The sequence below is a fragment of the Haemaphysalis longicornis genome, unplaced genomic scaffold, assembly GCF_048455015.1.
Source record: "Haemaphysalis longicornis isolate Haplotype H1 unplaced genomic scaffold, Haemaphysalis longicornis Haplotype H1 scaffold_1, whole genome shotgun sequence".
NCBI lineage: Eukaryota > Metazoa > Arthropoda > Arachnida > Ixodida > Ixodidae > Haemaphysalis > Haemaphysalis longicornis.
Genome location: NW_027526203.1, coordinates 387,581,879 through 387,607,220, shown reverse-complemented (window position 1 = coordinate 387,607,220; position 25,342 = coordinate 387,581,879). Strand labels below are relative to the sequence as shown.

Sequence of the window (25,342 nt, the reverse complement as noted above, 5' to 3'; positions counted from 1 at the left end):
CAGTCGTCCTCGAGTTGCGGGTTCGTCGGGGCGTCGTATCTCTGCTTGAACGTGTTGATGGTCGGGCACTGTGCATCGTCGTTGTCGTCGTCTTCTCAACGGACGTCTTGGTCAGGTCGGGTACGCGTCGCGCCGTGTAGCTGTCGTCGTGTTCAGGAGTCTCGTTAGGGCTAGGTCGGGTCGTCGGGATGAGGGCATGTCGTGAATGATGGTCTTCAGCGAGTCGCTGCGTCGTTGGAGGGTTTTCATTTTTCCGCCGTTGTGCAACTTTACCTCCCGAAGTTGCTGCTTTTAGTTTCCCCCGCGTGGGCTGGGGGACCTTCCACGTGAGAGGTCAGCAGTGCTGCGGCGGTTTGGTGACTGAGACGGGTAGGGCGACGGTGAACGGTTGAAGCGGGCTGGTCCTCGGTTGGTGTTGGAGAGGTATTCTTCGATCTCAGCAGGGCGCTGGCCGTATCGGGGGCGTGGGGCGTCGACGGAGAACCCTCGCAAACCGAGCCTCTTGTAGGGACAGCGACGGTAGATGTGGTCGGCCTCTCCGCAGTGGTAGCACAGCGGGCGATTATCGGGCGTTCGCCACACGTCGGTCTTCCTTGGCGTCTGGTATTGGTCTACAGGGCGTCGGGCGGGCGGCGTTGGACGGCGGTATGGCTCAGCCTCTTGACGACGGGTTGGAGCAGGGCGGGGTTGACGAACAGCCGAGGAGTAGGTCATGGCTTGTGGTTCGCGGGGTGCTTCCGACGGCGTAGAAGTTCCCAGTGCGTTTTGGACTTCTTCTCGGATTACGTCGGTCAGGGAAGCCACTTGAGGTTGCGGCGTCGTTGGAAAAAGCTTCCGAAGCTCCTCCCTGACCACTGCTCGGATGGTCTCTCGCAATGTATCGGAGCTTCCATTTGCAGCACCGATGGTCTCCGAGATCAGCGCGTTGACAGGGCGGTCGTACTGCCTGGTTCGAATTTCTAGCGTCTTCTCCATCGCGGCCGCCTCAGACGCGAATTCGGCCACTGTCTTCGGAGGGTTACGGACTAGACAAGCAAAAAGCTCTTGCTTCACTCCTCGCATTAGAAACCTGAGCTTCTTTTCCTCGGTCATTTCAGGGTCCGCACGACGAAAAAGTCGCTTCATCTCCTCAACGAAAATCACGACTCCTTCGTTGGGGTGCTGCGTTCGAGTTTCAAGCAAAAGCGCAGCTCGCTCTTTTCTCACCACGGTAGTGAAGGTCTTAAGGAACTCCCTCTTGAATTGAGTCCAGTCGGTCAAAGAGCTCTCATGGTTCTCGAACCAAGTTCGAGCAGCATCTTCTAAGTAAAAGAAGACATGCCGGAACGTTTCTTCATCGTCCCACCTGTTGAAGATGCGGACGCGCTCCAACTTCTCCAACCATTCTTCGGGGTCTTCAGCGGGGGCTCCCCGGAACGATGGCGGTTCTCGGGGCTGCTGCAGGATGATTGGCGACGTTGTTTCTTGCACCATGGTGTTGGTTGCAGCGTTCCTTCTCTTCGGCCCTTCTGGCAGAAGACCGAACTCGGGCGGTAAATCTTGCAGGCGGGGGCTGGCTCTTGTTGGACTGGCTTGGCGGCTTTTCGAGGTTGTAGTGGGCATGAAGGGTGCGTACCCAGCACCTCCACCAGATGTCACGAAGACAAGGACGATGCAGTGGTGTTGAATGAGAAACACGTTTATTGGAGCGAACTTGTGCTCCCCTAACAACTCAAAAGAATACAGAGGCGGCGAAGCAGCGGTCAACAAAGTGACTTGCACAGGCGAGTGACGTCGAATCGAATGCCCCGGCGTCCGCACTGCAGGCTTTTTATCTTTTGGCGCGCGTGGTTCTCGAAACGTCGATTCGCATCGAGAACATAGTAGATCCAAGAAGATTATTCTGGGCTGTTCACGTTAGATCGGAATGCTCTCCCTATCACAACAGATAACACATGCGGCACAGAAAGAAAGAATGGAACACGCGCTTCCCTTGGCGCAGAGATAACACAGACCGGCGCAGCCGGGCGGTAAAAGCAAAACACAAATAAACAAACCCAATGTATGGTTCGCGGCAATATACTGAAACTGAAGCAAAGCCTTCTACACTGCCATCGGTGGCCAGTTCAGTCCCATTGAACAACGAAACTACTACAACGTCTAGACTAAATGGGTGCTCGGCCTCGCAGCGTGTAGGGGAAAATATGTTTCTCGAGTGGCTCTATATCCAGAGGAGCTGTAGCTTTGATGCACTCATAAATGGCCATATTAATGGCTAATATTCGCGCATCTAGTCTCTATTTCTCTCTTTGTCTGTCTGTATCTCTCTCTCTCTACATCCATACAGTCAGGAACTTCCTCATCAAGAACATCCTCATCTATAACATCCTTATCCATCAAGAATAACCTCAGTAACATTTTTCCACTGGGCCTATAGATCACACTGGGCTTGCCAGCCTTCTCCCTACACAGTAACTGCTTCAACTAGGACTCCGCAACCCTTTCTCCGTGCTCCTCGACACACACATACTAGTCAACTGGCACGTCCCTGTAATTCACCCGTACACCGACCTACAGGGCATTAGGCAACCCCAATAATATGATGCACCCCCTCCCTCCCCACATCCGGGCCAATGACAATGTTGTATCCACCCCAGGTCACCTGCATACCCGTGTTACACCCCGGCTGACGCCAAGCCGGTGTACGACACTACCAACCAAAATATTACTCAGCACAGTGCCCAACAGTCGTTACACCGACATCTCCCAAACTCCCCTCGACCCTCGTAGTCACAGACACCGAGGACACAATCCTCAGCGTACCTATTAATCTTCCTCTCTCTTTGACCACGGCCAAAGCCACATCCACTTGCCCTCGCGACATCCGCTTACACACCCACTACTCACCTAACTATACTATCACCGATTCCCAACAAGCCTGCCGATGCAACCTCCTGGGAAGAGTACCCCGGCACTGGGCAAGAATTTCCATGCGATCACCGGCCTACCCATAACCACTGCTGTATGCACCCCACGGCATGCCTTACTCCCTGAAGCAGCGCATGTTGAGGCCTGCGAGTTGTGTGCTGGGTGGCCCAGTTTCTATGGCACCCTTTCTCAATCTTTTGCTCCCGCCCTTCCCCTTTTTACCCGACACCATCTCCCACCAACCCACCGCGGTGGCTCAGTGGCTAAGGCGTTTCGCTGCTGAGCACAAGGTCGCGGGTTCGATTCCCGGCCGCGGCGGCCGCTTTTCTGATGGAGGCGAAAAGCAAAAACGCCCGTGTGTACGAGATTTCGGCGCACGTTAAAGATCCCCAGGTGGTCAAAATTAATCCGGAGACCTCCACTACGGCGCGCCTCATCGCCTGCGTTGCGTCGGCGCGTTAAACCCTACAATCAATCAATCAATCAATCAATCTCTCCCACCACCATGACACTCGCCAAACATACACCCCCGCCACAGCCAGCCCTCTCTGTTGAAGATCTGACACCGGCTATACAAACCGGCAGCTTACTATAACTCTACGATATTCTTGAACTCACAGCGCAAGCATCAAACAAACAAGCACGAGAGGGAGAGCGAAACACACAGCGCCTGTGTGTCTGGCTCTCCTACTCGTCCTGTTTGCATGATGAAAGTGTTAAGAAGTACTAGTTCGCATTACTATAGGTAGGTCGTTACATAATTTAATTGCGACGAAAACAAGTTTGGTTACCACAGTTGGTTCTGACTTTATGGAGTAAAATATATTTAGTTATTTATATTGTGTTACGTTGGGTTTAGTCAGATCAATTTTATCTATTATAAAGGGAACCCAGTCGATATGCAGAAGTCCCTAGTTGGTGTAATACAAGTACTATTATGAGCAATATGAAAAGGAACACAGGAACGTATAGAAAACGCCCTCAGACCCAGCTATGCATGATACGCAGCGGCCGCCGTCGGAAACAAAGTGAAAAGGGGGACGCTGTTCTAACAACTGTTACCATCCCCACCGTGCGTCTTATCGGCTGTCGGACGATACCATATTATCCGCAAAATGACGTAAGCTGCTGCTTTGCAGAAATGTCAGCGTGGTGGGAGGGCCAACAGTTAAGGGAAGAGTGCCCTCCTTCCCCCTTTGATTTTCACAGCGCCATCCGCGTATCGCTTCTCTGCTCTATTTCGAGGCTGTTTACCACGTGTTCCTGTGTTCTCTTTCATATTGCTCATAATAGTACATCTAATAGGATAAGATCTAGGCATTGATGGAGCGAAGTTAAGAGCTTAATGTCATGAAGAAGGGCTTGAGTTCGAGCTAGTTGGTATTCCATAACGTTGATGTTAAGCGCAGAAAAAAACAGGGACACTTGTCCTTGTCTACTGTGTCCCTCTTTTTTTCTGCGCTTAACATCAACGTCAACTTAATGTCATGACTCAATGCATGGTAAAGGATGTCATATGTTAAAAAATATTCCTCAACGGCACTCCACGTAATGCATGGTGTAGACTATCCTCTTAAAATCTCCATTCGGCTTCAACTGGAAGCAGTGCATGGTTGCCATGACAGTAGTGTGATGTTCTGTTCATTCAGTACCGTCATCGTTACCTACATGGCCCTAACTCTTTCCATGGCATCCAGCTGCGATTTATATGTTACAGCGAAGCTGTTAGCCTCTCGTTGGGCGGAAAATTGCGTGTCGTAAACAAAAAACCCGTGCAGGAGCCAGCAGTTGTCGCCAGAGACGCCGAGCGCATGCGTTAGTCTAATCAGCGTGCAGCATAGAGCTCAGTATTCATGTAAAGAAAAAAAAACACAAAACAAGCGTCGAAACCGCATGACGGATCATAATTCGCCTGTGAACTGGGAACCCCCCCCCCCCCCCCCCCCATTGTGTTCTGGTAAAGATTTGGTTTGCAGCTGCTCTCGAAAGCGTCATTCGAGGGCGCAGCGCATGCGCCAGGCCAGGCAGGACCCAGCAGTTCTCACCCAAGACGCCAAGCGCATGCGTCAGGACACCGCCTTGGGTGCCAGAAAAGTCAAATGCAGGCGACAAGCCCGCCGAGACAACTGGGAGCAACCATGTGAGTGCGCCGTCAGTGGTTACGGTGGGCTCCGCGGGGTGACGGTACCTGTCCTTGCTAAGCATGTGATGTGTGTTGGACGTTCCAAACTCTACCCCACTGAACGCAAAGTATTGCCTCGACTCTAATGGGAGTGCGATTAATGACATCTCTGCTCACACCACCGTTCAGAATCGAGTTCAAACGGAGCAGACGACGCACACCGGTGTTTTCTTTTTTCTGCGACGTGCGGGCGCAGTGGCCCAAGCCACGCCATGTCTGTGGCGCATCCGCCATGTCTGTGGCCGTTTCCAATCTTGCCAAGTGAAGAAATTGACAGCTAAACTTTTCGAAGAATACCATCTGTAGGAGTGGTGTTAATTTTGCAACACAGCTTTTAGTCGCGCATTTGAAGAAATTATGTCCCCAACCACTATACCCCTCGTGCACTGCAGTAGCGTATGATCCTATGTACTCCTTCAAGTGGATTGGCTAAGGACGATGAAACTTAAGTTATATATATATATATATATATATATATATGGTTAGGAAATGAGGGGCTCGTTAGGAAATACACAAAGAAATTCGGGCAGTGTAGACTGCCCGAATTTCTTTGTGTATATATATATATATATATATATATATATATATATATATATATATATATATATAAATATATATATATATATATATATATATATATATATATATATATATATATATATATATATATATATATATATATATATATATATATATATATATATATATATATATATATATATATTGTAATGAAACCACGTCCGATTCCTAGAACACCATGTTTATTATCTCCCTGAACGAGCTCCGCGCTTCTTCTTCCTCCACTTCCAGTCGGCGGCCGTCCTCCTTGGTTTGGTAGTGGATTGGCCGGTGACCTTGCTCTGATGTTTTCCTTCGCAATGTTTCACATCTCTACACTCGGCCACACTGCGAAGACGCCCCACAGCAAATTCTTGGTTTGGGTCCTGGGCTCTCGCGGCTCTGTTGATCTTGTCCTTCCGGGCTTGTGCCAGGGCTACATTGTCCTTCGTTGACGGGAAATCCATGATGGCTTCCGAAAAAATATTCTCTGCGCTGAACAGGCGCGTCATACGGTACTTGCAGTAGGTGTCCGTCAGGTTGGTTTTGCCTCTAATGAAGATTTGGTCATTGTTTTCTTTGAAAAGCGCTCTGCATTTGATTCAGCGTCCTTGCCTCCTGCAGGTTCGTCGTGGTCTGCTTCAACAACTGTCGCTGAATTGTGCTCGTTTGCGACAGCTGCATCCTTGTGTGCTTCACGCCTTTCGTCACCCGTTTGAAGGCTTGGTGCAGCGTCGTTGCTGATTTCCGGTGGCATGTCTTTGCATTTATCCTCCTCGGGCAGAACTGAAAGGTCAGCTTGTTCCTTAGCAGAGATCTCAGATGCATAAGGGGATGAGTTGCTCGGGGTTTGGTTCTCGATTGTCGTTTTTCCAGCTGCTGAGGATAAGATGAGCTCCCTGGGATAGTTCGTGTCACACGTCGAAGGTGGCTCACAGACGAGAAAGGCCGGCGTCAACAGAGAGGGAATTGCAGGCAGGTCATCGGCTTGGTATGGAGACTCGGCACACGGGGCTCCTTCTTCAGTCCCAATTATGGTCACCTTGCAGGTTGCTTCCTCCTTCACCGCCATATCACGCAATTAAGGGCCAGGGCCAGGTGTTTCCTCCAGGGTCTGCGTCGAGGCTTGCAGGTGAGGCTCCTGTGCCGGCAGCGTTGCTCCCTGCTGCAGTCGCACAGCCAGACGGACAAAGGCTTGTGGGCTCAAATCCGGTGGCTGCACAGTCAAGACTGCAGCTAGAACGGGGTCGGCCAGGCCATCTATGACATACCGCCTCGCAACAGGAGACGCCCAGGCGAAGTCGCAGCCTGCGAGAAGGCGGAGCTTGTCGTAGATGTAGACCGCGACGTTCTCGCTAGGGTCTTGCAGGCGGGCACGCATTTCCATGAAGCGAGAGTCGTAGTTGGCTGACAATCCACTGAACGCCGCGATTAATGCCCCGCTCCAGCTTTCCCAAGTGGGATGAGAGTGGCCTTCGTAAAGGTTCCACGCTCGTTGCACGCGTTCTTGTGCAACGAACAGTTTGGTGTGATCGGGCCAGGCGGTATGGGTAGCAAGGGCGTCGATAAGCTTTACCCAAGAAACAGCATCGTCCTGGAACCTCGAAAGACGGGGACGCCCGTGTGGGCGGGCGATGCAAACGGGCTGGGAATGGTATCGCGGAGCTGCTGACACATCTCCTTGAGGGCCTGGCCAGTCCAAAAAGGGTGGCTAGCGTTCGCATCAGTGGTCGTCATCGGGAGAGGTTGCTCACTTACGAAGGAGAATCCGAAGTATATAAACCACGTCGCGAACAGCGGACGCGAGGACAGCCCAGCCCCAGGCGAGCCAGCCTTGGGCGCGACCTCCCCTAGCGGCCGACGTCTTCTTGACTCGCCACTGCGTCCGCCGTTCGCGCCGTGATTTCTGTGAACTTTGGACTCTAGTCCGCGTGTGACGAATTTCTCGCAATGACTACCACTTCTGAGACCACCAGTCACCCTTTTTGGAGTGCCCAGGCCCTCACCGAGGCGTGTCAGCGGCTTCTCGATGTCATTCCCGGTCCGGAATACGCAGTCCCGCGCAGCGCGTTATCCCCGGCCCGCATGGACGTCGTCCCGGTATTCCGAGGTTTCCAGGACGATGCTGTTTGGTGGGTACAGGAGATTGACGCCATTGCCGCTCGCCTCGCATGGCCTGAACACGTCAAATGGTCGTTTGCACAACAACGCCTACGTGATGCAGCCCGAGCATGGCACCTGTGCGAAGGCCACTCGCATTCGACCTGGGCAAGCTGGAGCGGGTCATTAATTGTTGCCTTTGGTGATTTGCAGGGAACTTACGATGACCGCTTCATGCAGGTGTGTGCCCGACACGCCAGGGCCCTGGCGAAAACTTCGTCACCTACGTCTACGAAAAGCTATACCTGCTCAAATGCTTGAACGCTGACTGGCCATCCCCTGTCGCGAAAAAGTACGTCGTCGCTGGCCTGCTGACCCATTCCATGCTGCAATCTTGGCGGGGCAGCCGCTGCATTTGAGCCTGCATGACTTTATTCGCCTCGCTGCGGAATTGAGAATCGGACCTTGAGAATCGGTCGCAAGGTCATTACAATATATATATATATATATATATATATATATATATATATATATATATATATATATATATATATATATATATATATATATTGTAATGAACTTGCGACCGACGTATATATATATATATATATATACACGCGTGTGTGTGTGTGTGTGTGTGTGTGTGTGTGGCGCAGCGCGTGTGTACACGTACTTATATCTCGTCCATTTGGTAATAATGGTGGCTATGGCTTTGTGAGTAATATAATTATTCTGGGGAAAGGTTTCATAAAATAACAGTTACAGCAATCTTCTGCTGAACATTCCCAGTAAACTTGGCTTTGCTGCAATGCGTTTCTGCACACGCAGAACAAAAATCACGGAACGCTAGCCTATGCTCGTTCCGAACTCAGACCTCTTTATCATGTATTTGATAGCAAAAAGAAAAAAAACTTTTTTCTGCGCTACCAGCGCATGTGTCGACCTCGAGCCTGACTCCCTAGCTCCTTCCGCGAGGAACACAAACATCCACGGTGTTAGCTATGACTGCGTGGTCACCATCGAAATCTTGGTCGGTTTGAAACATGATACGGACCGCCGAAGCTCTCTGCAGTCATGAAGAATCGAGGGAGCCAAGCTTGTCTAACGGCGCCTCTTCCTGAAAGAGAGGACGAGTGTATTTTATTGTCGGAGAGAAAAAATGCACGGAACCCTAGCCATGTACAGCTTCGCTCTTAAAGGGCCAGGGTCGCTTTCCAGAGCTTTCGGATATTGGTTGGCCAGGACACGTCAGTTACTTTTGTCAAACCTCTTTGGATCCCTGCGCATTTAAACGCACCCATGTGACTACTTCGCCACAATGCAGATGAATGACCAATGATTGCGATCGAAAAGGCAGAATGGACCAATGACGAGGGAAATGACATTACTTGATTTGAACGGGGCTCTGCGTTGTGACACTACGCAAAGCTAGCCATACGTGGGGTTGCATGCAGTGCCGATCGCATTCTTGAGTCAAATCGTATGCTAGGCTTTGTTATACGTCAGATTTCCTTCTCTCGACGCTGACACAGGTTATTCGGGTGCACGGTGGCGAAGCAGAGCAACGCAAGTGTCGGGAAGCCCGAGAAGGTGTCGTTTTTGACCATACGAAATAGCCTAATTTTCAGCCCATCAACCACCTGCCACCAAGGCAACATAGCCGGAAGAAACTTGTACTGAATTAGTGCTCACTGGTGGCCATTACCATTCACTGTTGGGCTGGTTGGCAAAATTACGAAATGGGGAGCATAGGGCGGAACAGGACAAGAAGCGGCAATTTGCAACTTACGACAACAATTGCTAAGTTCGCGTTAACTGAGTCAGGAGGGCAACATAAATCTTTGCGTATAAATTCGAAAGGTTGGGCAGCTCATACCTTCTTTAAAAAATAAGCTGTATTGGGGAAACGCTGGTTAGCTGTATACCTTCATTTCATGAAAAACTGAGTATTCTCAGCGGGCGGCCAAAGCTCCCTAGGCACCACCTTAAGATCCGCCTGTGCTGGACATCCCGTTTGAGCAGCGCATTTTGAACAGAAGTTACGTAGAGCGAGAGTTCGGAATAACCGTTGCATGGACCGTTATTGAAAAATTGGGGGAAGGGGGGGGGGGGGAGGGGGGAGGGGGAGGCGTTAAAAGTTAAGAGGGGGCAAATGGGGGGGGGGGGAGGGGGGGCTGATGTCTCTAGATGTGACAGCTCCCATATTTGCTCTATTGATCAGGCGTATACGTGATCTTAACGAGATGAGCTGGTAAGGGCTGCCTACCATAACTCGTTAAGATTAATCCGGGTGTGAGTGCTTTATTTTTTTTTACTGCCCAGTTTATGTCGTTCTGGAGATTTCGTTTTGTGTGTATATGGAGCCGACCCATATCGTTATATCATCTGCATAAATGACGTGTACGATATCTGGAAGCCCTCACAACTTTTTGGCGATCTTTGTCATCGAAACGTTAAAAGGAGCCATGCAGACAAAATACAAGTTTGCTTTATTCCAAATATTTCGCGTCTTATAGTGCCCCCAGCGGTTGTCCGGAAGCAAACGATGCTTTATTCACTGAGAAATTAATCAATTTAAGTTAAACTTTTGATTCTCCCGCCAAATCGTGTGTTTTTGTTACGTCTGCAATTACGTCACTGGAACCGCTCTGCGGTCGATTGCGGAGCCTTGTTTACCGTTAGTCAACTTAGTTGGCGCCAGCATACCACGGAGGGCGTTTTCAGCCTTTGCTTTATTTTTGACCGTATTTGTACCTGGCTTGTTTTTTGTTGAGGTAAAAAATAATCATTTCGTGAAACATGGTGTTCGCTCGACAAACATTGTCACGTAAGACACCATCGCTTAAATCATTCGGCCAGTGTCGGCTGAGACAACCCCAAAGCGCAGCAGTGCTGTGCAGCTAAAACAAGCACAGTGCGCGCAGTACCAACAGCAGTATGCATCGGTATTTCTATGTTTACGTGCGACTTCCGTAAGTTGCACTCTTTACCCCATGATTCTTACTGCTATAAAAGGAATGTGCCCTTAATTTAAGCGCAAATAGCTCGTTTGGCACGCTAATAAACCCTGCCTAATTTGCGTTTACTTTTGCCGGCCTCAGCCACTCGCAGAGCTGCCACATATGACCTCATAGGTTCTGTTGCTGGAAATGAGCTAGTGGGTCGCATGACCATTCCATTTTTAAGTGCGAATGCACTTTATAAGCGACCCCAAACCATCCACCGCCGGCGGCGGCGGCGGCGTCGGCGGCGGCGTCCGCAGTGCTCCTCTATATTTAAAAAAGAAACAGCATCCGGCGCCAGGTTTCGATCCGAGGACTTTGCGGCCGCAGCGCGACGCGCTACCGACTAAGCCACGGAAGCCACGCTGATATCAGTGTGAGTAACGCGCCTTATATCTTTAACGCATTCAAACTACGTCGTCAGCGGCGTGCGTTGGCGACTCAGCGGCGTTATAGCGGCTTGATAACTGCGTGGTGTACACGTGATACTACAAACCCGATGGAAGAGATGGAAGAGAAGGCGGCGAGGCGGTGGGCTGCGGGGGCCGAGCGCAAGCGCCGCAAGCGGGCCGACAACCGTGCATTCTCACTTTCACATTCTCCCCCTCGGGGAAATGCGGGGGAATTTTGTGTGTGTGTGTGTGTGTGTGTGGCTTTATTTTTTCTTAATTGTCTAGCTTATTTGTGCAAAGTTAAAGTTAAAAGTAGTGTCAGTATGGTTCGAACGAGACAATCTTTCGAATGAACCAAACTGCCGTTTTGTCTGCATGGCCAGTTTAATATGACGGATCCCTGAGGCGAGCCTGCGTTTGACAATTGCAAAGGTTCTGAGCTGTTGTCGATGATTCCTACCGTTGCTATTCTGATAGGTAAGAACTCCGTGACGAAAAGAAAGGTTCTTTCGCCGCAGATCACTTCGCTGCGAGTTTCTAAAACGGCTTTGTACGAGATGTTATGAAAGCCTCTTCGATTTCAGGGCTAACAAACCCTGAGCACATCTTGGTCATCTAAAAAGCATGCTGGCTTTTCTGCGATCGTCTCTGACTGACTGCATAAACTTTATTGGAGCAAAGGTTGAGGAAAGGGAAGGGGGAGAAATAGATTAGCGAACACAGGACGAACCCTTCGTTAGCCACCATACCTTCGTCCAGGGCTCCGTACACAGCTCCAACGACTTCTGCTTCCGTCTCAGCGCGGAAATGCAGCGCCATCTCTCGAAAAGCGCACAAAAGCGCTCAGCTCACGTCGTGCTGCCGATGCTCAACAGCTGGCGCCCCACTTGCGCAATTTTCGAAACCCCGAAATCGTTAGCGCTCTCCTCCCATGCGCTCTCCGCATTCTCCCGCTCACCTCCTCACGCTGTCACACGCCATTCACTCACGCCGATGATACCGCCACCTACGAAGCGCGAAGGGAAACAAGCGCCGCTTAAACGCAATAAACCGGTGAGGCGGGAGAAGTCGAAATCTTCTCTTACGGTTCGCAGTTGTTTTGTAGTCGCTGTTATTATTTTGTGGTGTTTCATTCATTCATAGGACCTCTTCGTAGTAATCTGCAGCAAATCTGGTCGTATGCCGAGTATTTTTACCTGCAGGAATAAATAAATGTGCCGGTACTGCAGGTTGAACGCTATATTATAGGTGTAATCATGCTCGATTTGTTTGCTTACAACACGTCGGTACAAGCGAGCAGGAAGCCTCTAGTTCGGTGCGCGAGAATTCGACCGTGAAAACGAAATTGTCAAACGTGCAAATTACAACTTACAGTTGGCTTGACTCACTACTGGGCCACCGGCGCATCGCTAGTAATCTGTAGCTAAACAGAGGCTGGTGGTTGACCCACTCGTGGGTCACCGGCGGCTTTGGAAGTCACCAGTAACATTTCTGGTTGATTAGTGTGACAGAGGAGGAGACAGACAGAGCGAAATTTCATTGTCTACCTAGCCAAAGAAAGGCTATCGTTTTCTTTTATAGTTACGACTTACGAAGGTTGACATTTATCTGTCTGGTATGAATAAGCGCTCGTTATCTCAGCTTTATGTGTTCAATACAAAACAAGCTGCTGCATTAAAATGCAAACAGACCGCAATGCAATATTGTAACGAAGAAAATTGCAACCAGGTATCGCAAATTTTCGGTGACATGGATCATTCCTGTCTTTTTTGTTTCCGAAAATCTATGTCACGTAGGTTATACGTCAAATTCTCAGAATAGGCGCAGCACTTACACCTGGTAAAACTCACCTAAAGAAGGGGCACTGCTACTCAAGTACCTGTGCCTACTTCGAAACCTTTTGTTGTCACGTCAGATCTTCAGTGATGGGCTGAGGGTAATCGAAGTAGGCTAATTATACAACGAAACAGTCGCGTGAAAGCCGGAATAAGCTTATGCTTTTTAACCCTAAACCCATGTAGCGACAACGACGACCATGTGACTGGTGACAGTGACCAGTCCAGCCTTTCGACCTTACAGCTGGTCCGTAGTGGTTACCCTCCCCCCCTCCTCTTCCCCCCCCCCCCCCCAAAAAAAAAAAAAAAAGCCTTCGCTTGCTCTCTACGCGTCTCTTGTCGCTATCTCTTGCCGGTGGAAAAATAAGCTCGGATTGTTTACTCGTCAAAGGCGTTCATACCCGCCGCGGTGGGTTCGTGGCTAAGGCGTTGCGCTGCTGAGCACGAGGTCGCGGGTTCGATTCCCGGCCGCGGCAGCCGCTTTTCTGATGGAGGCGAAAAGCAAAAACGCCCGTGTGTACGAGATTTCGGCGCACGTTAAAGATCCCCAGGTGGCCAAAATTAACCCGGAGCCCTCCACTACGGCGCGCCTCATCGCCTGCGTTGCGTCGGCGCGTTAAACCCTATAATCAATCAATCAATCAAAGGCGTTTATATTGTACCAGGGTCCTCACTGAACGCTTGTGCATGTGTGTCTTCAACATGGACGTTAAAAAAATGGACGTATGACAGTACTGGGGTTCGAACTTGGGTCCCCACCGTTTTCGCAATAGGAATAAGCACATATCCTGATCCACTTTCTCTATTATTATTGTTTTTTTTATATTGCCGGGCAAACTTTCTGTATTACTATAACTGAATGCCGCTGCATATAAGACCAACATAAGCTGTTAAATCAACATAAATGTATAAATGTACATAAAAGGAGCCATCTGGGTCGGGGCTAATCCCGGTGCGTAACAGATATTGTGCGCATAAGCCACCGCCTCACCTCAGTAAGCATTTCTCAGCCGAGAAGCCGTATCGGTATGCTTGTTACAAAGCCTAGCATGCCAGAGGTTACAGAGATCGATAAACGCAAGCACGCCACGAGGCAGTTTGCCAGGACGTAGAACTAGAACCCTAAGCTAGGCCCTTATAATAGGTCACATAGGTCGCATAGAATAGGGAGATCAGGGCACTCCCCAAGGATCAGTCCTGTCGACTTCCTTATTCAACATCGATCTCATGGGGTTGGCTCTTAAATTCGATGAGATACCAGTACTCAAAATTAGCATCTATGCCGAGTATATTACACTCTGGGTAGCCGGAGGCAGGGATGAGATGATACAAGATACCCTAAACCAAGCGATAGAAGTAGCTGAGGGGTATGTTATCCCAAGAGGGCATGACTTCTTACGGTAAAAATCGGAACTCGGTATCGGCCGCCAGCCTCAGGGGCGGCATAGAATCTCTATCACAAGCAAGGATGGGACCAATATACCGATCATAGACACTGTAGGTTCTTGTAAGAACCTACAAGAACCTTATGTTCTTGCAAGGGGGAAAAGCTTAAAAATCTTAGGCCTTTATGTCCACACTAACAGATACACCACAGCAACTTTCAAACAGCTGGAGAAACACGAATTACAAGTTCGCCGCATGATATCGAGAATATCCAATAGACTAATACATATGAATGGGTGTCTGAAAACAGCAACAGAAGACTCAATCAAGCTTTCATCATCAGTCGAATTGAAAATGCCATGCCATTCTTAAAACTCCGAAGACTTCAACAGGAGAGAATCAAGACACTAATACACAACATCTACAAACAAGCTCTAGGCATACCTATCTATGCCTCGAAACGCAAGCTACTTGAACTCGGCATCCACAACACAGTTGAAGAAATCATCGAGGCGCAACGCACGGCACACCTCGTGGGTCTCTCATATATACACGGGCAGGATGGAAAGTCCTGTGCGATCTCAGCAAAGAGGTGAACGTGGAGACCCCCGAGAGTATACCTTCCGAATGCTCTCAGATCTCACATAAAACTCATTCCTCTTCATAGGAATATGCGTCCCACCCGGGACACATGACGTCGGCGAGCCCTGTCCAAGAGACTTCGAACGGAGCCGAATGTCTGGTATACGGTTGCAGCCGAATATCGGAAGAGGGCTATGTGTACAACTGCAGCCAACTATCCAAGTCAGCAAGGGGCTGGCACATTGCAATCGTAACTACGCACACGATGTAAGCGGAGAAAGCGGCTATCGCCCTAGCGATTTCCAGCATCCACACGTCGGAGAGTGGTAGTATCCGACTCGGAGGGTGCCATTCGACACTTTACTGGAGGACGTTTTTCGGTCAACGCACTTGCTATACTAAGACCAGGAAACAACAATGAGTATTGCCCTACGGCAGGCTTTTCACTTTTCACGTATCGGAAATTTCACTACAGGGAGGGCAGACGATCATATCCCGATCCTTGCCAGTCCCTCGATAGAAAACAGGCAGTAGTACTACTACTGCTGCACATTAATTCCAATATCACCAGTCGCATCCGGAAGTATACGAACCAAAATGTAGATTTTATTCAGGATAGGCTGCACCCTCATACATCAGGTGGAAGTGCCCGCACACACTACACATTTACTAAACATGCACACCGAAATGCACAGCTCCTTCGCTGAAGATCAACAGGCCATGTTCCCAATGGCGAAGGAGGCCGCTGACTCCCATGGGGTCGTCCGAGCACCTGCAAGGAGGACAAGGTCTTTTTCCTCTCGCTCTTTCAATAATTTTAACACCTGTTTTTTTTAAGGTGCAAGCTAACATATAGCTAAGTGTCACATTTACGTAGTGTAAGCGCTTTTGACCACGCTGCCAATGTTTCGAACCTTATAGAAGAACTTCCTTATCATCTGTACATTGTCATCAGTACTAACTCTTGACTCCTGTCATCATCATCGCCTGCACATAATCATCATTACCGCGTGGGGCTGTTCCTTCGCCCGAGCGCCTGACTAAACGGTCGTCCCTGTCGTTCTGAGTTATACACTCTGGAAGAACTTACAGACCATGCTGTCATCAGCAACAAGGACATTTCTTGAACTCCCTTTTATAAATGAACTATTACAAAAATTTGATAGCACTTGTGCTAAAGGGCAAGCCCCAAATCTGTGACACCTACATTTGTTTTAAATCAAAACATTACTAATTCAGTCGAGCGGTTTCACCATCGCTGAAAATTTCACCTTCATTTGACCGCAGGTGCGCCGTTTCCTTGGCAACACGTCACGTGACTCGCCGGGCCGAGCTCTGCCGACGGTCGCGTTCGCCGCTACCGCCGCCTCTGCCGGCTTGGCGCATGCGCTATCCGCGACTCGCCTCGTGCTTGCGATGCGAGCGAATACCTGAGCTAAGACACAGCCATTTTTATTGTAGGTAGTTTGTTCGTATTAAGCGCTGCCTATATTGGCTAAAATTTCGAGTTACATTGTTAGTTGCATGAAACAAGCAACTTATGCAATTTATGTCGGCATAAGTAACATAACCCGGGTGACAATTTATGACCCAAAGAATTGCTTACAAAGATAGGACAATATGTCGTAGGCCTAGCTTCATACTCATATTCAGACCACACTGTAATTAAGATCTGTTTAATATAAAGCACTGGTGCATGATGCACACTAACGAATACTGCGTTGCATGTGTCACATGTCGCCTGTACAACAGCACAAAAAATCCGTGCCACCTCCATTAACGTGAAACCTGTCGAGGAGCGAAGCATGCAGGGCATAAGTGTATTCTTGGCGGCTTGGCGTTTTCGCCCATGGAGATAAAACCGTCGGGGATAGAGGTATACAGCTTTGATGTTTTTCTCGTGTCTTTGAAGCATGAATCGTTCTAGCGCGAGGCGTTGGAAAACGAGTGTACCGGTGTTCATAAGTACGCGTTACGTTCTACCACGAGGCGTCGGAAACGAGTGTCCCGGTGTTTTAGTACCGTGACTACATGATGCTACCATGAGATGAGACGACAACGACCTGAGACGCCAACAGACCGAGCCCCTAGGGGGCTTCACCTCTAAAAATGAAACGTTTAACAGGCTAATTTCCCCAGATTCCTCTTCACAGCGCAAAAAAACATTATTTCAGTTATTTCCCTAGCTTTACAGCTCAATGCATGTTGAATGAAACTGCCTCTCCAGCTGTTAGGCACTTAAATAAGTCAGTTGTAGTATTGCTGGCTAGCAACTTCCAATTAAAGTACTTGTAGGTCATGACAAATTTAAGTGAAAATTATAAGAGGTGTCACAGTTGGCCTGGCCGCAAAACATATGCTTCTCCGCATTGCGCGCCTAATTAATTTCTGGCACAAAATGAGTGCCAGAAAGCCAAGCACACCGCATACGTATGTATGTATGTATGTATGTATGTATGTATGTATGTATGTATGTATGTATGTATGTATGTATGTATGTATGTATGTATGTATGTATGTATGTATGTATGTATGTATGTATGTATGTATGTATGTATGTATGTATGTATGTATGTATGTATGTATGTATGTATGTATGTATGTATGTATGTATGTATGTATGTATGTATGTATGTATATGTATGTATTTATGTATGTATGTATGTATGTATGTATGTATGTATGTATTGATAATCAGGAAGACAGGAAGGTCCACCAGCAGGAAATTGTCTAGCCTAGGGGCGGACGCCGGCACGCCTGCTGGTATAGGGAAGGTGGGAGGGGGGGAATGATGTTCATGGTGGCAGCAATAGGGGGATAGCAGATAAGGTTAACATGGAACATATATAAAACACATAGGGAAGGTTAACAAGGAACATACATAAACAACACAGGGGAAAAAGGATTTACATGCAGGAATCTGGTGTCGACAGGCTAAAGTCAAGCCGCAACAGTATATTCCTTTCTCTTGTGTGTGCGCGTGTGCGGATACGTCCGCATGCGTTGCACATGTTTGTCTGTCTGTGTGTGTCAGAAAGAGAAAGAGATCCAGTAGGAAGAATAGAGCCATTGGGACGACTTCACCAGTGGCCAACTGCGCAGGTATTTTTATAACTTTCTCTAACGTAGACTCACCGCACAGGAACGTTTGACTGTGCATGAAGCTGGATCGCCAACCATTCGGTTCGTTCTCTGCACTTTTCGACAGGCTAGCTTCAAAAGAAACAAAAAAGAACAAGGAGGTGAAAGAAAGACCCAGGGCCGAGAGATATAAAAAGCTTTAAAAAAATTCACTTCTAAACAGACAAGGCATAGTTTGTCATTGATTAAAAGCAGAAAGGGCTAGAAATGGTGCGATACTTTAGCTCAAAGAAAACGTTATTCCTCATTTAGTGTGTCTCTAACAGCGAGTGCTGGGCACCATGGTATGACGTACCCGTGAAAAACATTCATTCAGAGTAATTCAGAATATTACTGATTAGTTTTCATTACGATAATATCTTCAATAGCTAATTACCTCGGATTAAAAAGATTCCGTCATAAAATAGAGTTTGTAAAACGTAAATAACTGAAACTTCCTTCCCAAGATGTATGTATGTATGTATGTATGTATGTATGTATGTATGTATGTATGTAGTAGCTTGGCGCTTCATTTCTCAAACGCTCAAAGCTTGTTGTTGGACCGCAGGTCAAATCACAGTTAATGCAACAGTGCATAAATATTCGGCAAGAGTTTTGTGTTGTTTGTTTTGGTCCGTACGTTTACTGTTCTAAATAAAAAAAGGTGTTTAAGCAATTCAAAATAAAAAAATAACACTAACAGCTTTTTCGCAAGTCTTAAGCATTGCCTCATTTCACTGTATGGCAGTTGGTGATGGCTTTGTTGCCCGATGGAGGAGCTGGGCGAAAAAGTCCAGTGCGCATGAGACTTGATCTCACCAGCTTAAAGGAGCCATGAAGAGAAAACACAAGTTTGGTTCATTCAAAAGATTGCCTCGTTAGAATCATACTGACACCACTTTTAACGTAAACTTCGCTCAAATAAGCTTCATAATTAGGAAAAAAGGGAATGGCCATGCGACCCACTAGCTCATTTCCCGCAACAGAGCCTATGATGTCATACCAGCAAGCTCTGCGATTGGCGGAGGGCGGCAAAAGCAAACGCAATGGCAGAGCTTATAAGCTGGCCGAACGAGCTATTTGCGCTAAATTTAGGGCACATTCTTTTTAAACCCGTAAGAATAGTGGGAGAAACGGTGGAAGTTACGAAAGCACACGTAAACATAGAAGTACCGACGCGTACTGCTGTTGGTACTGCGCGCACTATGCTTGGTTTAGCAGCACATGACTGCGGTTCTTTGGGGTTGTCTCAAACGACACTGCCGATGGACGCAAGCAACGGTGTCTTACGTGACCATATTTGTCGAGCGAGTACTACGTTTCACGAAATGATTATTTTCACCATCAACAAAAACAAGCCAAGTTTAAATACGGTCACAAGCAAACCAAAGGCAGAAAACGGCTTGCCACAGTATGGTGGCGCCATCTAGGTTCCCTAACGGTAAACAAGGCTTCCCAATCAGCTGCAGAGTTACGGTTCCTCTGATGTCATTGCAGACCACGAAAACGCACGATTTGGCGGGAGAATCAACATTTTAACTTAAATTAATTAATTTCTCAGCGAATAAAGCATCGTTTGCATTCGGGCAAGCGCTGGGGGCACTATAAAACACGAAATCTTTCGAATTACGCAAACTTGTATTTTGTCTTCATGGCTTTAAGGCATGTTTGACAACTCCGCTCCACGAGTAACTGGAGAGCAGTATTAAGGCGTAGCGTTTGTAAGTTAGTAACCAGTGCTTGGATTACCGAGTTTTCGTCAGCTCTGTACGTGCTTCATGGTTTCCGCAGAACGAAAAACCACTGTACTACGGTACAAGTTGAGAATGGCAACGGAAGTTGCAGCTGTGTGTCGTCACCTCAGCCGGATGTTACTCCGCACGGCGCAAATAGTCCGTTAATGGGAATATTTTGAACATTGCACGAGCCATTTCCCTGATTTCTTGGACTTAATATGCTTATGAACTACTGCAGCGACGACAAACAAACTACGTGAGAAAAGGCAGTCGATGTGCCGCATTCATAGAAATCTCCTTTCAAAACGCGCGCGCCTGTTGACATCCGGGTCCGTCGCTTTTTCCGTTGTTAACTTGTTCTTCCTCCACCACCATTTCTGGTTGGCGGTGGTGACGTCATTTCTGCGAGTGCCTCATAAGCACGGCGGAGGCGAACGACAGCTTCAGGCTCCTAATGCTTATATTGGCGGTTCTGGCTCTGACATCGGCTTAGGGACTCGCGCCGCTGTCGTCTGCTACACTCCGCTCGTGAGGGGCAGCAGTGCCTGCGCTAGAAATCACCGGCTTTGATGCTTTAGTGCACTAAAAAGCGTATTTCTAATAATTCAGATTCTGACACATATGAATAATTTCAAGCTGTATCCCCCACAAGTTTGCAACACACGAAGAGAGAGAACAACTTTCTTCAGAGCATCGGTCAGAAGATCGTGTGTAACTCGTCCTTTCTAACTTATTTGCGAGGTTCAGCGCTCAGAGCTCCTCCATGAGTATTCAAAATGCCTAGGCTTCCCTACAGTATTTTTGAGATGCTCTTATGAAGACCCAACTAATGCTACGTACCAAGCAGCGGGCCCCTACACGCGCATCGCACAGCAGGAAACAAAGCGGATGTCTTCTTTTTCTTTCGTTGTTGTTGACTTGTATCAGATGAATGTTTTTTTTTTTTTTCTGTGCCCAACGGAATAATTTTTCTGCACCGTCCCAAACGTCATATTAGTAGGTTTGGAGATCTTTGGGAGGCTCACAAAGATCGTGTGGATATTTTCTTCAGTCTGTATGGCATACATTCCCTTCTTCACAAACTGGCTTCCGTTATGGCTGCGTGGAAGAGGGTGCATATTAGCAGTGTGCGTTTTTTATTCACATGCAAATACAATGAGAAGGTTTGTGCTAAGCCACCGCGGTCACGCCCCAGATAACGTTGTCCAGAGTACTTTGACTCTGGACAGCGTTGACTTCAGCAAACCTCTGGCGTGTTATCTTGGGATGATCGAGACGGGAGAGGAACAGTATGAGAGGTGAGCGTGAAAGAGAAGGGAGGCGTTAATTACTTGGCAGGGGCGCTAGTCAACTATCGTCTTTCGTCGACATTTGCAACGAAAGGGGCAGATATTTACCGTACACGTGACTCGTTTTTCTCAATAAACCTCCATACTGTTTAGAAGCCTGGTATAAAACCAGCACGCGCCTGTACACACAGTGGGGTATTACCGTATTTGGAAGCCAACCTGCAGATATTGCGGCCCATAACGAATGCCGGCCTACTTTCATACCATGACAACGAAAAGTGATGTGATACAATACTTTAGTGCGTTCGGCAAGGTTGCAAAAACTGTTTTACCTAACATACAAATACCGGGAATCATAATGCCTTCTTCCGAAGCCGACAGCCTCGAAGGCCTATTATTTGTTTTGGTCTTGTATTTTTGCTGTTGTCAGTGACTAGCAGGTGGCTTTTCCCTTTGTTCGAAAGATTGCTTAATATAAAAGCTGACGCCTAGCTCCGACTCTTCGCGCTCCGCACATGTAGGACCGGCTTCGCAAGGAATGGGGCGACGCCGGAAATTTTTCTTCCGTGCGGTATCCAAAACTATACTTTAACTCACGCCTTGAGCCATTAAATGCGATTATAAGTCTATTATTATGATAAAAAGCTACGCACACGCAAAATAAGATGTGGACAAGCATCAGACGTCAACCGAGCGCACAGAAACAGCAGGGAGCCACGGAGGAAAGAAAAGGTTAGGAGAGGCCCTGATGTCACATTTTTGAAGCCGAGTCCCGCCATGACTTGAGCCCACTGAGCCCAGCACTATATCCCATCATCCTTTGCTGTTTCCGGTTTGATTTGACTAATATGGCGTCGCCCTGTCCTCCCGCTTCGCAGCGAAAACAGCTTCGTCGCTAATTCCTCGGTGCGATGTCATGTTCTAAGCTGTTGATTTCGCCTTCAATTTGCCCATTCTAACCCTCACCCAAAGTTTAAATCGAAGAACGGCCTTCGTTTTTGAGATAGAAGGACGATCTTTCAGCTCTTAAGCCTGGCAAAGTAGCGTTTGTCGTCGTCATAGCAACAGGCTCGCGGGATGGCGAACGCAGATGACGGGAGCAGTGTTTGGGGTCGTACAGCACGGCGGCGTTTGCGCGCTACGTCTCAGCAGCGATGAATTTCACTTCGTTTCCCAACGAAGAAACCCAAAGTGAGCAAATAACGAACTGTGGCTCTCGCCAACGCTGAGCGAAGTGGATTTTCCCGGCAGGTCGCCGGCGGAGGCAGCGGCTCGCTCTGCCTCAGGGACCTTAGCTCTGCCGATATTGACGCGACGTACGCGCCGCTGCGGCAGGGGTACGAGTTAAGTCCGCCTCCGACGGCGGAGTTTTCAAACTGGCCTAATCTAAAAACGTTTGTCGTAGCGGCTGCGCTGGTTTGCAAGCGTAGCGAGGCAGCCACATACCAAGCGCCTTAAAAATTTGTCCGTTCTATTCGCCCAAATTTGGCCACCGCAGTTGTAAACAAGTAAGCAACGTTGTCTATGGGCTCGAGAAAAATGACGTCACTTCCTCCACACTTTTCGCAATGCATTGGGGTGCTAGGGGCCTCTCCTGAGTATTCTTTCCTCCATGGCAGGGAGGGCCAGCCCTAGTGAAGCATCCCTAAGCCGACGTCACGGAGGCGCGCTTCGCGGCGCCGCCCGTGGTGGCGCTCCCCGCCAATACGGAAAAGCGCTCAATGAACCTGCAACTCCATTGCGTTAATAATACTTAATCTTTAATATCACTTTGTTTGCCAAGACACGCGTAGGAACACATTGTATGACGGCGTGCTCGAACGTATGTATGATTCCGAAAACATATTACCGTGCAAAGGGCAGACTTTCCGTCGTTGGGATCACGAGTACGCGTGAGCTAAGATATCGGTGTGTTACCTCTCACCTATGTTTCCAGTGTATTTCCGGGAATCCATCGCAGAATAAAGGTCGACGTGATTTTCGCATCCACTTCATAAATTCTTTAAAATTAATGGCCTACGGTTCGGGGATGAACATTTTTATACAAAGTAAAGTAATCGCGAAATTGGGTTTTATTTCATTCCAAACATTAACTGCCGCAGTCGTGAACACCCATTCTTGCAACGGAGCGTGTGCAGAAAAAGAAAAGATCATGGCTACCCCGATATGGCGCGCGCTTCACATCTTATCGGTGCACTGGCCTTAAAGAGAGCTACATTTAGCACTTCTTTCGCCCCTCGTCATGCACGCGCGCATATCGAACATAAAGAAAGAAAGCACAATCTGAAAAAGCACAAGGAATTTCAAGAAAAAGGAGCGGCCAAACAATCAAACCCATTTCGGCGTTATATTGCGCCCGCGATCACATAACTTTCACGTGATACAGCTTCGCTTCGTGACATGCGAAGTGGCATGACAACTATTCGTATATACGTGCGTTATAACATATGGATGCTGTGGAACGCCAACATACGATGCCGGTCGAAGCCAACGCAGTCGATACGGAAGTTCAGCAACACAGGGCGGCCGGTCCGGCTGCGTCTGAGCCCCTAGCATCGACGCCGATCTGCCTGAGGCGATTCGCCATTGACCAGCTACCAGACAACAGTATTGAAGATTTAGGCTCCTTGCCCAGTCCAGTCTGTCGCATCCACGTGTGGAGCACTCCGCCGCGAGGGGTTCCGCCATTGGTCGACGAAGGAGCAGTCCCGTTGAACCCGCCATGGAGAGTTGGTCCGGCCGACGTGACGGCGAGCAGCGGTCCCATCTGCCGCATCTGCCATGAGGGCGACCACTTGCTCCCGCTGCTGTCCATCTGCCTCTGCGCGGGCACCATGGGCCTCGTGCACCTGCCCTGCCTGGAGCACTGGCTCAGCGCCAGCGGCAGCGAGACCTGCGAACTCTGCCACTACCGCTTCAACGTGGAACGCCGACCTCGGCAATTCCGCGAGTGGCTGCGCACCGCAAACGTGCGACGGTCCTTTCTCGGAGACGTGGTGTGCTTCGCGCTGCTCTCGCCGCTCGCCTTCCTCTGCGGCGTGCTCTGCCTTCACGGCGCCGCACGACAGGTGCTTCTGCGCAAGTTCTGGGAGTCCATCGGCCTCACCGCGCTCGCTTTTCTCCTGTTTGCCGTGTACAGCACATGGGCCGTGTTCGCGTGCCGTTACCACTACCAAAAATGGAAGAAGTGGCGCGAAACAAACCCCTGGCTCAAGGTATTGCTTGAACCGCGTGATTCGTGTCCCGACGAGACCGACGACAAGGGCCTCCCATCTAAACCCGATTAAGCACCTGCCAGACGGCCGTACGCTTGCCCCTGCCGGCTCGAGCTAGCAACCTCACTTTTCGCTCTGGTTTGGACTCCCTTTAGAAGTTTGCTCCCTGGTTTTGTGGGGCCCAGCAGCGCTGTTTGAGGCTATCACACGTCGCGCCTGTTGAACAGGCCCCGTCCTCTGTCGTTGTGGTTTTAGTTTTACCTTAGTTCGCTTGCAGTACTGCTATCCCAACTTCTTGCTTCGTGACTGTGAATGAACATTGGGTGCGCAGAAAATTGCGCTGTGACCGAACGAAGCATTTCAAAAACGATTGTGTGTTCCTAACTTCCTTGTTGTTTATTGGTTAGCACAAGCTTTGAGCCGTATATAGATGAATTCGTCGTGCGAAGAGTGAAAGAAACTCCCTTTGCAGCCAGTAATATGCCTCCACTATGTGGTGTAGGTGGCACTGGGCTCATCTGCAGAGTAGGGGCTGGGAATAATAAAGATCGCCAGATATAAAGGTGAGCAAGAAAATATGTGGAACCCAACGAGTTTACATGTCATTCTTGTACCGAACCACACTGATCTTCTCTTCTTTGTCCCAATTTTAATATACTTTCTATGAAAATGTAGTCTTCGACTCAGTTTTTTGTATGTGTGGGCGTGGCAAGAGAGCTATGTGCATGCCATTACTTTGGTGTGCGTGCCATGAACGCGGTATAAGCGGTATTAAATATTAAAACACCTTGGGTTTAAATGCATAACGTGCGCGTATACTCAAACGGCGCTATCCCCGCAGAGTTAATAGAAGAGAAGAGCTAATTCTGACGCAGTGAAAGCGTAAGGAGCTCACGCACGTGAGAATTTAAGAGGTTTAAGGCATAAAGTTTCATACTAATACAGTAGACTCTCGATAAACGGAACTTCAAAGGACCTAAAAAATTGTTTCCATTTAACAGGAGTTCCGTTTAGTGAGAGAGATGTGCAAAACTGCAA

The 25,342-nt window shown here is 48.6% G+C and overlaps 2 protein-coding genes across 2 annotated transcripts in view; both read left to right on the top strand.

The window, feature by feature from the left end:
• The window catches only part of LOC144160793 (uncharacterized), a 140,734-nt gene extending 134,179 nt beyond the window's left edge, over window positions 1–6,555 (top strand). Inside the window, exon 6 of the mRNA XM_077691954.1 lies at window positions 6,524–6,555. Coding sequence (XP_077548080.1) covers window positions 6,524–6,555 — 32 coding nt within the window. The remainder of the gene's footprint in view (window positions 1–6,523) is intronic.
• Window positions 6,556–23,220: 16,665 nt separating this feature from the next.
• LOC144172130 (E3 ubiquitin-protein ligase MARCHF3-like) lies at window positions 23,221–24,577 on the top strand. The gene has a single exon (XM_077701006.1). It carries the CDS (start codon window positions 23,537–23,539, stop codon window positions 24,374–24,376), a length of 840 nt encoding a protein of 279 aa, XP_077557132.1. The 5' UTR covers window positions 23,221–23,536; the 3' UTR covers window positions 24,377–24,577.
• The last annotated feature ends 765 nt before the right edge of the window (window positions 24,578–25,342 follow it).